The following is a 15,464-nucleotide window of genomic DNA, read 5'->3' as shown; positions in this document are numbered from 1 at the left end:
TCATGCACATTATTTAAAGAAACAAGAATCAAAAGATCAGAAGTCAAGACTTGTATGACTCTGCTCCTACAGAGACAATAAAAGAAGTTTAAAGTCAAAGCTTTGTTCTGCATCTCGGTACTGCGGATAACATGACAAAAACCACCAAACTTCTTAAAAATAAATTTAATTTTATCCATTAGAAATAGTATCCCCAATAGGTCCACCTTTTCACAAAGGCTTAGATTTTAAACAACAAAGTTCACATTTTTAAAAATTAATAAACAGCTAAATAATTAATTTCAGTGTTAGATGCAAATTCTGGTCAACTGAATAGGAAAGCAAGTCAATATCAGGTAATCAGGAAGGAATAAACCTTTTTATACTGTCAGTTAATTTTTGGACCACCGATATAAGCACAGAATTTAACTTCAAGCTAAATGGACCAAATAGATGAAATCAGCACATGATCTTCAACAGTTCCACAGATTCCAGTAGTATTTTAATGACTTTTGCACTGCATTCTAAGATAAGTCAAGCCAACCAGCATACAAAACAAATAATAAATGCTCTTTAACTGGGCAAGCATGTCCAGTTTCCTGATACACAGAATAATTCAGCATTGTAAACAAGCCTTCTAATATAATCCACAAAAAACCTGTTCTCTTTATGTTCACGTTTTCACATTTTTGATTACCATGGTTTTATTGCGCTCACCAGAAGCAGGCTTGTACCTGGATGGTTCACTTCATGATTTTTATTAGGATGCCATTTTACGGATCATGTAGTTCAGAATGCCACCGTTGTGGAAGTAAGTGAGCTCCACGTCAGTGTCAAATCTCATAAGGGCCTGGAAGGTTTTCCCAGTATCCAGCTGTTGGGGTCAAAGAAAATAATTCAAACAGCAGAACCATTGACATGTTACATGACATCATAGCAAAATAAAGACTGTTAAGATAGTTTTGCCATCTGAAGAAACTCTTACAGAACGCTAAATTGAACAAGCACTGGACATCAGCACTTCTTTCTATTCTAGACTACAGCCAGCTGCTTAGGAGGAAAATGGTTTAAAACAAACCATAATAAACACAGTGTGGAGTCTCCTTGCATTGCATTTGCTTCCTCATTTATATTTATGGTGGATATAAGCCTAAAGACATGAAAGCTGACCATCCTTGCAAGTGGTTATACTAATCCTTGATGTAGTCACTCTCTGTAGTCATTCTTCTGGCTGAGGTACAACAGCAATTCTAATTTTATTAGCTTTCTTTGAGACGTAGTATTTGGGAATCAGAAAAGCACAAAGACAAGTGTATGACGTGAATAAAACCACTGTTTTACTGAAGACTCCTCTAGTCAGGTACTTCCAGATGAATGCACAATGTTCACCTGTGACTGATAAGCTGACCAGCTCCTTGTGATCTATATTTTCTCCATTTCAGGGCAGTTAATGAGGCACACCAAAAAAAACTATTGGTAGCAATTAATCCAAGGAGATCACTTGCATTAAATGAACATGCAATAAGCAGACTGTCTTGCTAACGACAGTAAAAAAACAGACTTTGATGCTATCAGCTTAAGTCAGTTTTATAGATGTTCCAAACAAAAATAAACCAAATTTTTATAGTAGATGCTAGTATTTTTCAAAAACAGGCATAGGTTTGGAGGCAAAGCTAGACAGAAAGCACTCTTTCAAATACAGGGCCTGAAGTTTAACTAGATTCTATGTTAGATATGTTTAGACTTCACTTTGAATACTGCAGTGTACAACATTCTGTCTGTTGAACTGCCAATGATTTTTTTAAAAATGTGTTTAAATAAATTAGTTTTATTTATTTAATACTTGCAGTTCACTTTCTGTTGTGCTTCAAACATTTAACTGAGATAGAAAAAATTATAGTGGACTTTGAAAGACTGGTCCAAAATACAGAACTGCTTTGTGCAAAATGAAACAGTTTGGGTATGCTTTTTTTATATCCCACCATAGCAAATCCTTATTACAATGACTGTTTTCATCCCCTTCACTCACTCAACTCTTCCTTTTTCAAGTGACAAAGGCTTACTCCCATATGAAAGGACACTGTTTGAAGAGACAGTTAATTTTGAGTTAAATGACAATGATTCAGAAAATTCAGCCTTTAGGTGTCTCATACCTTAATCTGGACATTCATCTGTGGTTTTAGTTTTTCGGGAATGACAATCGTGTAACGTTCCCGTCCAGTGAGTCCTAAAGTCCCTGCATCCTGCCCAGGTAAATACTGCAGAGGAATCACTCCCATCCCTACGAGGTTGCTTCGATGAATCCTCTCATAGCTTTCAGCAAGCACAGCCTTGACACCCTGGAAAACACACAACGGGTATAGTTATATTCATGGTCAGGGTAGCATTTATGTGCTTATAGGAAGGAAACTGGTACATTTGTGGTCTCCTCCATCCACCAGTTATTGGTAGAGTCAACGGGACTGTCTGACACCAGACTGTCTGGGATTACTTGATTATATGTTAACGTCCATACATTTTTAAACTAAGTCTGATTGTAAAATAATTACATCTGCTTTCTCAGGAATCCTGTATACTTTAATGTGTCTTACATAGAGCACCACTACTCATTTCTGTAACTCTTCCTAATTCAGTGTTGCGTTTCTACACTACAAGCTCCAGGATGCAACTTAGTTAATTTCTGAATTTTTACATGTTAATACAGTTAAGACAAAAAAAATTCACCACTGGAAAAACAAACAAACAAAACCTACAAAAACACAACAACAACCAAAACACAAAAAATAACCAGCAAAAAGAACAAACACAAAACCACTCAAAACAACACCACACACAAAAAAACCACACAAACCACACAAACCAAAAAACCCACCACATCAACAACTTAAGACAAATCTAATCTTAAACACCAACTTTCGTAAAACTTTGTTTAATAATACACAGTATTGCCTTCACAAATTCCACACCAAGAAAGTTCAATCAGAGTTCAGGCTAGTAATTAGTGTAGGAGAGGACAGACAAAAAATTAAACAAATATTTCACTGTGCATGGATTTCTGTTAGGCCCCTATAACAATACTGGCTAAGCATCACTGCCATCTGCACAGTGAAGCCATGATAAATTTCATTTTCATTGATACTACTTTTCTCTTACACTTTCTGTCTTCCCTGCTGAGTGGGCTGAAGGAGGCAGCTGGAAGCAGATGCAAAGTTTACTGGGTTATGGGAAGCAGAAGTAAAGAAACCAGCCCTTCTAGTGTTGCCTTGTGGGTTTCTAGCTGAAGATCAGTCAAGGCTTCTGGTCTGAACAGAAGCTATTAATATTCAGCTTTTGCAACTCTACTGTGGCTCTTGGAGGCAGCTGAGATTTCAAAATAGCTCTTGCTACCAGAAGTGAGAATGAGCTGCCCAGGATGAGCTAGTCTTTCTGACAAATCAATGCAATTTTGGGGTTGTCATATGCAGGGACAGAAGTTGGACTCGATGATCCTTGTGTGTCCCTTCCAACTCAGGACATTCTATGACTTTTAAGTACTGTTCTCTTTTTACTTTACTGTAGTCACTCACCAAGAGGAATGGTCCTTTAGCTGCCCAGTCTCTGGAACTTCCTGCACCATATTCCTTCCCAGCTAGCACAATCAGAGGATGGCCAGCTTGCTTGTATCTTTCTGCAGCATCAAACACGTCCAGCTGGAATGAAAATGCCAGACACTTCACACACTTTTTGGATGTGGAAGCACAGTTCCAGGGAAAGAGGAAGAAAGCATCCCCACACAAACAGCTGATGCCCACACTCTCCACCAAGCAGCACTTCAAGGTTATTAACCATACAGTGCTTTGTGGCTTCTAGCCTGATCTCACTCCTAACACAAACCTGCACCTTTCACTACCATTCCACAGTGGTTATACTCCCTACTGATATGACTGAGAGCACCACTGTTCAGTAGGGATGTGTGACCTGCTTCCCTAGGGCAATACAGCTCCTGTCCCCGCATTAGTTTTACTTAAGAGGCACTTAAGTAAGTTAAATAAGCGGTAAGAACAAAAGCCAGTACTAATCTACTGTCAGTGAGCCTCAGTTTAGGGTACTTACAGTTTCCCCAGAAGGGAAATGGACAGTCTGAGGTCCTTGTTTATCAATAAATTTGTTCACCAAGCGAATGTTTGCAAATGTTCCTCTGGCCATGACAGCATCGTTACCTCTGCGGGAGCCATAAGAATTGAACTCTCGAGGAGTCAAGCTATTAAGGGAAAAAAACGAAATACAGGAAATTGTGTTATTTTTAAACTAAAGCACTCTGTGCTTTAACAAAATAAAGTAATGAACAAGTATTTCTGAGGCAGGTATGCACACCGTTCCCATCATGGCAGTAGCATTCAGTTAGCTGATATTTCTACTTTCAAGATTTTTTGAAGGGAAAAAAAAAATAATTAAAAAAAAATAGAAGTCTGCCTACAGCTTGGTCACAGAAAGCAGCTTCCATAGTATTCTCATCCCTCGCCCCAGAAAACAGTATCTGATAGTGATGCAAGAACATAGTTCACGTTAGGTCAGAAGATGCAATAGAATTCTTTTCTTAATAGCTGGCTACAGAAAATCCTCATATATTACCATAGCATCTAGAACAAAGGTAAAGACACCACTATGCTAAGCATCTGAAAGGCAGTGAGAGACCACGCTGCAAGTTAGAACTACTGAAGAAAATGTTCATTTGCAAACAGTGGTACAGGAATGACAAGACACACCAGTAAACAGAAAATGTGCTGCAATGTGACAGAAAACTGGACTGTCTGCATTGGGCTACATCCAAACAGCAGCTATTACATACAACTTGTGTTTTGTAATGTGTGTAGGACTATTCAGATTTCAAAGTGACCGACAGCAGACAGCCAGAGTCCAGAGCAGTTAGTTCTCTGTAGATCACTCTGTTTTAATCAATTTCCTCTCCAGAATTGTTGTGGCTAGTGAAAATCTTTCGTGATGTCACTGCTGTTCCTCAAAACACCTCTGAAGTTGTAAGAAGAGCTAAACCAGAGAATAAAAGTATTCTATTATCTGTGAAGTCCTAGTCTTGCCTTAAGTTGAAACCAGAGTACTAAACTGACATGCTGGCCATAGAAAAAGAGGAACATTTTACAGCAGTCTGTACTCCAACCACAATAGCTTTGCCAGTTTTTGCAGCTGTGCTGAAATCTAAAATTCTGGATATTCTGTAGCTCCTGATAGCCTAGATCTGTGAAACAGTTGCACAAGCTAGAAGAAGTGAGTATAAAAATCAGTTTTTGGTACTAAGGACCATAGTCATTTTGCTTTGATAGAGAGACAAATCCTGATTCCCTTATTTATGAACAGACTTACTACAAAAACTAGCCTGAAAGTTACCTTATTTCCCTCTCCCCATACAAAGGTCTTCAGTTCTCCAGTGTAATAGATGTGCACACTCTGTGCAAGTTCTTACACTTGGTGAAAGCTGGTGAAATACCAGAGTAACAAATACTTTTCTTTCTTCCTTTATATATTCTCCAGATAGCCATCAAGATACAGAAGCATATGTGAACCGAGAGCAAATACATGTGCCTGTAACATGGTAACTTGTGGCTTGTCTCCGCTTCCGAATTTATAACAAGAACAAGAAGTAGTGCTTACCCTCTGCTGGTCAAATAACGGGCTGCAGGACTATTTCTTGCTATATTCCCAGCTGGAGATATGTGATCAGTTGTCACAGAATCCCCAAAATTCAACAGGACATAAGCATCTTCTATTGTTTTTGGGGTCTGAAGAGCCAGAGTCTAAACCATCATAAATACAAACAAAATCATTAGAATATGACACAGAATTCCTTTATCTCTCTCAAAAGTGCGAATTGCAAAATAAAGCCTCCCTTTTTACACAAGGAAGAAAAAAGACCTATTAAAATAATACTCTTGAACAAAATACGACATCCTGGCTGGCTGTCAGCAAGTTCATGCATGAAAAATACAGATGAGGCAAAAAATAGTAGCTGAGGCTTCCTGTGATACATGCAGGAACACAGACAAAAATACAGGATTCCTACACATCTGCATTTTCTTTTAAATGGTGGTGTAACAGCAATTTGAACACTGAACTATTTGGTACAGAATTGTAGGTTTCGTTTCCCAGCCTTTTCCCTCACTTGCTTTGTGACCATTTAAAAATATTCCAGCTTAAAAGGAAACATAGACTTTCCAAAAGCCCTGAAGTATCAGAGAACCCTTAAAATTTTCAGATTGACTCATGCCTTTGTATTAAAATGAACAGAATAGTTAATTCTAGCATTTGAGAACCGAGGCCTCAATAGGCTATGATAGATGCTCCCAGGCCCCTTGAAGTGGCTTTGCTTCACCTTTAACATTTGTCAAGGCTGATTTGGTTTGATTCAAAATTAAAACATACACGTACCAGACCATCAAAGAAAGGTGGAGACTTGATGTAAGTTGACTTGGGATTCCAACTATATAGTTTATCTGAAGGAGCACCTAAGGCATTCCAAGATTCGTTTACTGTCTGAAAAACACAGGCATCTCATTCATTTTCAGAAGCAATGGAATTACTTCAGAATCTGTGTAAAATTGCAAATTTAACTTCAGTAAAAGTCTTGTGTATATCTTAAAGCAGTTTGGTCAATACTGATAACAATATACATTATATTTGGAAGGGTTTTTAACGATTCTATCTATCCAGAGCGTTAGGAAAAGCCTCACTTCATTACAAAAGAAGAGCTGCTCATCCAGTTTTCTGACAACAATCTGTATTATGTACACAGATAACACTTCATAATTCTTAATTCAGTAATCTTAAACTTTCCTAGCATGTAAACCTTAAAAATATTTTGTTTCAATACTTGAGAAAGGTTTGAAGGTAGACACTACTAAGTACAAATTCTTTTCTGATGTGAATGCTATTAAGCAATGCAAATGAAGATTATTATGTCAGCTAAAGAAAAACATCTGTGAAGCTGGAATATCTCGCTTTATAATATCAGTCTGAGATGACTGTTTAAAACACATCATCTATCTACTACATGAAAATACCATTAAGGAGCAATTTTCAGGACATGACTGTAAGAACCAATTAATTAACCAAGAGCCACACACACACAAAATCTTATTTGAATACTTGTCAGAATAGAAGCAACAGCAACAGAAACAAAAGGTTTGTTTCCTCATCAAGACCAGCTTATTTAACATCTTCAGAATAGCACAGTACATTAACCAAACTACTGTCCGGGGGATTAATTCACCTCTATTTTTTTGTAGACCTCCTTGAACATCCCAGGAATAACAAACTGACGCTCAACAGCCTGAATCTCATTTCTTGTTGGCCAGATATCTTTCAGGAAAATCTTCTCCCCCAAAGCATTTACTCCTGTAGAAAATGGTATTGTCATGTTTGTTGCATAAATGTTCCATTGAGAAAGAACAAAAAGGTTTATCATGGTGTTCTTTAGCTATGTGTTCCTTTGATCTTTGTCAACATTCATGAAACACACTTTATTCTGCCTACAAGGGTCTGACAGAAGAGGGTCTTATACACTTGATGCTGTCTGTACATACGCCTTCTTCTGTGATTTCCAATGGCCTTCCAGAACAATTTAGGTTGGAAAGGATCTTTGAGGGCAGTCTGTCTGAACCACCTGCTCCAAGAAAGTCTACCAGATCAGGCTGTTCATGAGTGCTACCTAGATACAACCAAAGAGATGCCCCTGTGGAATTAGAATATTGGCGAGGCTTGGCTTTCCTGTCTCCATCATACAGACTCCTTGCTGCTCTGTTTCTTAACAACTGCATGCTTTGTATGCCAGAGGTACTCAGTCATTTGAAGCATCTTCCTAGGACAAATGCTTCTGAAGAGCTTAATCCCAGTTTAGTTTATAAGCTGTGAAAAGAAGCATCCTGACACTGTCTTACCCAAAGGCTCTTTCTCAAAGTTGATCCGGACTGTCCCTGCAATTGCATAGGCTATTACCAGTGGCGGGGAGGCTAGGTAGTTAGCACGGGTGTTGGGATGGACACGTCCTTCAAAATTTCTATTGCCAGACAGCACACCCACTGCTACGAGGTCTCCCTGCAAGACAGTTTAAGACAAAGGCAGCTGAGATGCTTGCAAACCTCACATACCCAGCAGGTCTGCAGAACTACACTGTGCTGTAATATCAATGACTGGACAGCCACAGAACTGTCTCCTTCCAAACAATCCCAAAGCACTTCCCACAGAAAAGAGAATACAGACTGAATTTATGTGGCACACGGCCGATAAGAGCCAGTGCACAGTATAACACAGCTCAGACCAGCACACAACGGAGAACAGCTTACCTAAAGAAGCTGCACAGGAAAAGCTGCATACCTGTGTGATGGCCTCAACAACAGACTCTGGAAGGGGTCCACTGTTGCCAATACATGTCATACAGCCATAACCCACCACATCAAACCTAAACAGAGCACAAAAAATCATCAGTGAAGAAAAAGCTACTTTGGAGCAAAACATTTAACCCTTAGCAGTTGACTAGGGTTACTTTCAGAGGATATATTGTTTTAACAAATTCACTGCTGCTGAAAACAGCATGTTTTTCAACGTTTATCGCTGCAGCAACTGTCTGCAAACACAGAATGAAGATCTGGGAAATGTGTTATCCAGCCAGATGAATGACAACATAGCATCTTTTATGCTATTTTAAAATCATTACTCTTGAAAAACAACTCATTTTCCTGCTTAAGAGCATGAGTCTTCAAGAAGCTACAGCAGGCAACAGGACTTCTCCCTCATTGGCACAAAGCCAGCCAGCACAACAGCAGTGCTTTAACCCATACAAGATCACGGCATAGGATACCTGTCATATCTTTTGAACTGCACAGAGAAATAATTATTCCACTGCTTAGCTTGTTGTCAATGCTTTTAGTTATGCAGCCATAAGAAAACAGTAAGAAAAGTACTCTTACCCTAGTTGGGAAAGGTAACTCATAACTCCACTCTCCCTCAGATAGTAAGTGACAACCCCACTTCCTGGGGACAGGCTAGTTTTAATGTATGGCTTCACAGTCAAACCAGCTTCAACAGCTTTCTTAGCAAGCAATCCTGAAAAATGCAAAGGATGGTTACAGTTCTTTCCTGGAAGCGGTACAGTTTGGTGGATCAACAGGTTAAGAGAAGTATCATCAAATAACTGGAAATCAGAAACTGCTCCATTTCCAGCAATGAAATGGTACAGCACTAATCCCAGAATAACCAGCTGGAGCTCAGGTGCTCTGTTGAACTGTAGATCCAGTCTGCAATTTCTGCTCCAGTGGAAAGTTGCATTCAACAAGATGCACTCACACTGGGGCAACACATAGCATTCAAAACTCAGACAGTTAAACGAACACTCCTCGTAAGACAAAAAATGCAACGAAGAACAGTTAACTTCTCACTTACGGTGGTCTAGTGACACAGTGCCAAAACAACTGACAACGTATGACCTGTTGCCCTCAGAAGCAGATGGCTATGAGAGCACCGCTCTGGCCCTTGTCACAAACAAGCTGTCTCACAATCTACAGCTTGTTGCAGGAGTGCTGCTGTACCACTCCTGGTTTTGTGAAAAACAGAGATGTTTTAGAGGAGCGTATGTTACCAGAACCATATTTATCCTGAATTTCTTCCTTTTAAATGAATTGTCCATACATAGATGAACGTTCAGAAAACAAGCCCCCTCCAGTCCTTTCCCAGGCCGATCATAAAAGCAGCAGCAGCTATGCGAATTATGCAAAACTTCATGTTCCCATGCCTCATTCTCCCTCTCACACATCCACTTACATAAGAAAATACACACCAGCTCTGTTTTGATACAACATGATTTCCAACAGGAAAACATCATCAAATGGGTTTGGTTTCGCCAGCTGTTTGACAGCTCTGCTAGACAGGACCTCTACTTCTAAGTGTTGTGTGAGAAGGCCTACACTGATAGATTTAGAGGTCTAAAGGTAGATACGTGAATTTTAAAAAGCACTCCTATTCCTGAAATTGCTGAGGCTCCTTAGCTGCCAGAACAAGCTGAGGAAACTGGAGCTCTTGGCTACTTTTGAAAAGGTGACCATGAACAATTATCATCCTACCACCTGATAGCCTGACAGCTTGTTTAAAAGTGCTGACTTCTGTTTTCCTGCTAACAACAGTTGTGGAAAGAATGCAAAGTCAAACTCTAAAATCTGGCAATGAAATGTGAGAACTTAAATTGCTTTGTGCAACCTTAATCCAACACCTTTGTAAAGTCAGGTTAGGCTGTCAAGGTTAGTAGAGCATACACTCACTATCCCCAAAGACACACAGTCCCTGCACATCATTTGGTGCACTGGATATACAGTGGTAGCTTGAAACAACTATTCATAGTTTAGATTTCTTTTAGCTTGGTTACTTCGTGTGGAAGCACTGTATGTTTCATTTACTTCCATTTAAACCTTATTCTGAAAGCCCAATTATCACTTTTCTTGTAGGTATCTCAGAGGTTCTCAGCACTGTAGTATACAGTTACTGGAGACCAACAAAATTACTTTTTCTTTCCTTGTCAAATTCAAAGCGTAGGCACCACTATAAGGAAAGGCAGCAAAGGTAAGAGTACCCACTAAATCTGAGATCCTTAGGACTACGTGCTTCGGGCTACTGTGTATTAAGTAGAAGTGAACACATCCAATATACCAATCTTACTCGCATCTGCAGAGCATTCTACACTTTAAACCCACAGAGCTATTAAGCCAAGCAGGCTGAAAGATCAGCATCCCTGCTGCCACACACAGAGAGACAGAAATGCATGCCATTAGCTTGGGAGCCAAACACTTGATGAAACTATATCCTAAGCAGGTGGCACAACTGAGAGATACACCCACCTAGAATTAAGGTAACAGAACAGAACAAAGACAGTCTGCATGGAGGAAACCTACTTTTTGATCCTCAGAAGAAACAAATACAGCTCTATTTCTGTAATCACCATCAGGATGGACCTGAGCAAGGCTCTGAAAGATGGCCATCCCAGAGAACACAGTTTTCCTCCTCTGCTCACCCTTTACATGCCCTCAGATTCTTGCTGTTACAACTCCATACACCTCTAGCTAGGTCAGTGTTTTGTACTCTGCTGCCAGATCAGAGCACCTTCAGACTTAAACCCACTGCTGTTCACTGTTCCTCTTCTTGTGGCTCTGTCTTTCAATAGCCTCTTCTCAGCTCTATCTAAGAGCTTCCATGCATTTGAACAAGTGTCAGAGGAGTTACCTCCAGCTTGGCCTGTAGATGAGCCAGTGCAGGAAAAATACATTTTCTTCAACCTACGTTTCTAGCTATAATTTCCATAATTCCTTCTGCTACCCTTATGAACTAAGCTCAGTTTTAGCACTTCAAATGACAAACACAGTACTGTGCATGTAGAATTACATCAGTGTTGTATGTGTCTTTAGTTCATACTGTCAGAGCCATAGAGAAACTACTGCACACTAAGCAAACTTACCTGCTCCCAACATAACCGAGGGGTTACTGGTGTTTGTGCAGCTTGTAATGGCAGCAATCACTACTGAACCATGAGCAAGCTCGAAGTCACTGCCCTCAAAATTAAATTTGACTACGCTGTTGTGTCGGTCTGGGGCAATTTGGAATCCCTTGAATCCTTGCTGTAAGAGGACAAAGTAAGAATTGAAAAGATGTGATTAATGTAAATATTTTTACTGGAAATTAGTACAGGCTGGGAATTTCCCAAGTGAGAGCATCTGTCAGTCACGTTTATGCTTGCAGGCTTGCATCTATGGCCAGGCAAAGTGGTAGACAAAAATTAATTTTCTGCGGTCTATCCTATTCTCTGTTTACTGGTAAAAAGGCAGACTTTGCAGCCAAACATATTTTATGTTTTCTTCCTGCATGAATATATCTTTCAGATTGCCTAGATGCTTCTTGCTCCCATCCATGTACTCCAGATTTTTCACCATATATAGTCTTGTTACACGATTTAGTCCTGAGATTTTACCTGTAACACACAAGATTTTTAAGCCATGAAAACAGCTCAAACTTATACTAAGAGCTAAGAGAAAAAGCCTGAGAGTACGAGAAAAAAACATAAGCAAAACCAAAGAGCAAGAAGGTACTGTTCACACCATGAAAAATTATGCTTGGAATTCTGAAAGCATAAGGTCACTTACTGGAATTTGGAACACATAACAAAACAAGAAATATTGGGAATTGCTGTAGTTTAAGTTTCTTGATTTACATCACCAGGGTTCTGTAATGCCTTTAACAGAGACAGTTACCATATCAGGTAAGGATTCAAACTGATTTTGGAAACTTAAGTGTCTGGGCATATTAATTCAAATTAACATCTTGCTCTTCTTTCAATGACCATTTCTGACTGGATGATGAAGAGACAAGTCTTTTTTTTCCTGTCTTTACCACCAACACTGAAGAGTCAGAGGCACATGCAGTAGTGTATGTCAAAACCATGTTAGGCCTAAGACTGATCTAAAATCAGAAAAATTACTACTTCAATACAACACGAACACCTTCATGTAAAAGAAGCTTCACCCCAATTTTAAACTACCCATTGCTGATGTTATCTTCTAAACTGCATTTAAACATCCTCATTTACATCATCATTTACTTTTCAACGCGTGAACAAACAACACAGAATATAGTTCCTGAACACTACACAACTTTTAGAAGCATGCACTATTTTGTATGCTCAAAAGCTTCTATTCCCTACCTTGGCTCCCAGACAAGTCTCAAAGTCCTCCTTCATATCTGACACAGCGACTTTGTCCTGAGGTCTTTTCGGTCCACTGCAGCAAGGTACGACAGTATGGAGATCCAACTCAACAACCTATTCAGCAAGAGGCACAGAGAGTGGTTCAGTACTGCATGACAAGCTGAAGCCAGTTAAGTCACAGGTATGCTTACTTCTGCTGATGAACCAAGGCTGTCTGCACATCTTTATGTTTGTTTGCAGAAATTATCAAAGACATATGAGAAGGGAAAGATCAAAAGAAAAGTAACATTTCTATTTTCAGACTCTGCCAGCTCCCAGGTATGGCTGTCAAAAGTACCCCAGTTATTGAAAACCCAATGTGTGACTAAAGCATCTAAGCAATAAAGATTATTTTGAGAACTATGTCCTTTTACATGCTAGCAGCAGGGTACTCTTCAGAAAGCAATGATGTAAAGAAATCCTGGTACTGCTATAAACCAAAGCAGACTATTCATCTTGGCCTTAGCGAAAACATTCATTCTATTATGAAACAGAAATTATCATATTTTTCTATTCCTCATCCATGTTTCAACTTTGGTTTTATAGTGTGCTGCATCTTTCCTTATTTACTAAGGTTTTTGAATAGTCATGCAAACCTCAACATGAGTTGCAAGACAAATCCTTACTGTTAGAGAAACACAGAATATTCTTGAGTTTCCAGGACACAGAATAAGATCTTGATTTTCTTGCACAGAAAACTGCAAATCCCAGAATAGTTCGAGTTGGAAGGGATGTTCAAAGGTCACCTAGTCCAACCCCCCTGCAATGAGCCGGGACATCTTCAACCAGATCAGGTCGCTCAGAGCCCCTTCCAGCCTGACCTGGAATGTCTCCAGGGATGGGGCATCTACCCCCTCTCTGGGCAACCTGGGCCAGTGTTTCACCACTCTCATTGTAAAAAATTTCGTCCTCATGTCTAACCTTACGTGGTCTGTGGTTACCACACAGAGCTTCTACGTGCCCTGACTCACACAGTAAAATAAGTTGCTGGGTAAAAGTGGGACAACGCTTATACAGACACTAACTAAACACCCACACTATCTTCATAGCTGTGGTTTGAGTCTGGACTGGACTTCTCAAAACTATTAATACACAAATAGAACTGCAGAATCTGCACCAGCTAGAGCTCAACTGAGAGACAATCTGTAACAATGCCCAAGTTTTCATACCTGAAGGGACAGCTAACTCATTCAACTACACCCTAACTTAAGACAGCTGTGTGGACTGAGCCAAAGGATAAGGAGTCCCCTGACTGCTGCTTAGTTTCTGTGAAAAACAGGTAATTGTCACATTAAAATACAGCAGGACATAAAGCAAGGAGCCAGAAGACAGCGTAGTTTCTAACCTGTGTGAAGTCGGGATCCTGAGAAGAGTTCTTGAAATCTCTTAGCATTCCCACAGCCTCAAGATACTTTTTTGTCCACATAACTTTCTCTTTATCACGGCCTAAGGTGAAAGTCAGATACAGGAAAAACAAAATGCAAATGAAACTAAGGAATTACTACGTAACAGAAAAATAGAAAAAATGCATAACAAGCTATTTCACTCTTCACACTGTACATTGCACTACAAGAGCCATTCAGCAACAGTATTAGAGACTCACTAGAAACAATGCAATTGAGCAGACTTAGTGGCTTTTGCAGAATAGAAACTTAGGTTCCTGCTTCTGTCATCTGAACAAGCTAGGTTCCGGGAGGGCTAAGCATGCAGTTAGCTGCAAAACAGTCTAAAACTTCCTAAACATAGACCATAAGAGCAAGAAACAGCCTGAATAAGCAAGTATGGGAAAAAAAAAGCACTCAAGCTCAGACAGCTCCACCTGATTCAAGCCCATTGCTGACTATACCATATATACCCGGAATCCTTCCTTTCAAGTACACATTTATCTCACGGTCTTTTCTCACACTCACCAGTTTGTATCAGGTACCCAATGCTAATATCATCCACTGGGAAATAGGCAGCTGTTGCTCCATATTCTGGACACATATTGGCAATGGTGGCTCGGTCAGCAATTGACAGCTGGGCTACACCAGGACCAAAAAACTCCACGAATTTACCCACGACTCCAACTTGGCGAAGGTGCTGTTATAAAAATACAGTGCCTGTGTCACTGCTACATACCAAATGACCTGAGCATGTATGTTACGAAATCCAGCTTTCAACTTCAGAGAAAGCTTTATCAAAGATTTCTAACACCATTTGAAATGATGAAGTTTTGGAAAACTAAATCTCAAAGATGATGACATAAAGATGTAAAGTTTCAATAACAAGATACAACCCAGGGGTGCAGTCCTTCTAAACTTGGTCTTTCTCTCATTTAAACTAGAGTCTATCTTAGAACAACTGTATTTTCCTCAATATGACATTCTGAGGAGAGGAGAACAGTGTGCAGCCTTTAGCCAGCAAACCCAGAAAGATGGGGAAGCAAGAAGAACCAACTACACAAGTATATGAATCAAACTGTAAATGACTGAACACACACATCTGGGTAAACTCAGGGAAAAAAAAAGAAACAACAATGATTTTTTCCAATTGAAAGTTCTCTCTAGAGACAGCATTCCACAGTGAACACACATACTAGATTTTTAACCTCCAACAACATCAATGTTAACCATACAATACTCTTATTTCAGTCACAGTCCACAGAGAATAAACATATTATGAACATACAATATGTGAGCCAATCACCTGCAGACCAAAGAAGTCAGACTGCAGC

General features: G+C 39.6%; 1 protein-coding gene across 1 annotated transcript in view; it reads right to left on the bottom strand.

Moving 5' to 3' along the window:
* Positions 1–150: 150 nt before the first annotated feature.
* Positions 151–15,464, bottom strand: part of ACO1 (aconitase 1) — a 37,273-nt gene continuing 21,959 nt past the window's right edge. Inside the window, exons 8-21 of the mRNA XM_065860252.2 lie at positions 14,659–14,830; positions 14,094–14,194; positions 12,707–12,823; positions 11,468–11,627; positions 8,937–9,072; positions 8,344–8,428; positions 7,908–8,064; positions 7,241–7,365; positions 6,400–6,504; positions 5,626–5,768; positions 4,072–4,219; positions 3,546–3,668; positions 2,133–2,318; positions 151–853 (exon numbers count right to left, since the gene is read on the bottom strand). Coding sequence (XP_065716324.1) covers positions 740–853; positions 2,133–2,318; positions 3,546–3,668; positions 4,072–4,219; positions 5,626–5,768; positions 6,400–6,504; positions 7,241–7,365; positions 7,908–8,064; positions 8,344–8,428; positions 8,937–9,072; positions 11,468–11,627; positions 12,707–12,823; positions 14,094–14,194; positions 14,659–14,830 — 1,872 coding nt within the window. The 3' untranslated portion in view covers positions 151–739. The remainder of the gene's footprint in view (positions 854–2,132; positions 2,319–3,545; positions 3,669–4,071; positions 4,220–5,625; positions 5,769–6,399; positions 6,505–7,240; positions 7,366–7,907; positions 8,065–8,343; positions 8,429–8,936; positions 9,073–11,467; positions 11,628–12,706; positions 12,824–14,093; positions 14,195–14,658; positions 14,831–15,464) is intronic.

Source organism: Patagioenas fasciata, chromosome Z (assembly GCF_037038585.1).
Source record: "Patagioenas fasciata isolate bPatFas1 chromosome Z, bPatFas1.hap1, whole genome shotgun sequence".
Taxonomy (NCBI): Eukaryota; Metazoa; Chordata; class Aves; order Columbiformes; family Columbidae; genus Patagioenas; species Patagioenas fasciata.
Note: the sequence above shows the minus strand (reverse complement) of the source record. Positions and strands in the feature narration are given on the sequence as shown.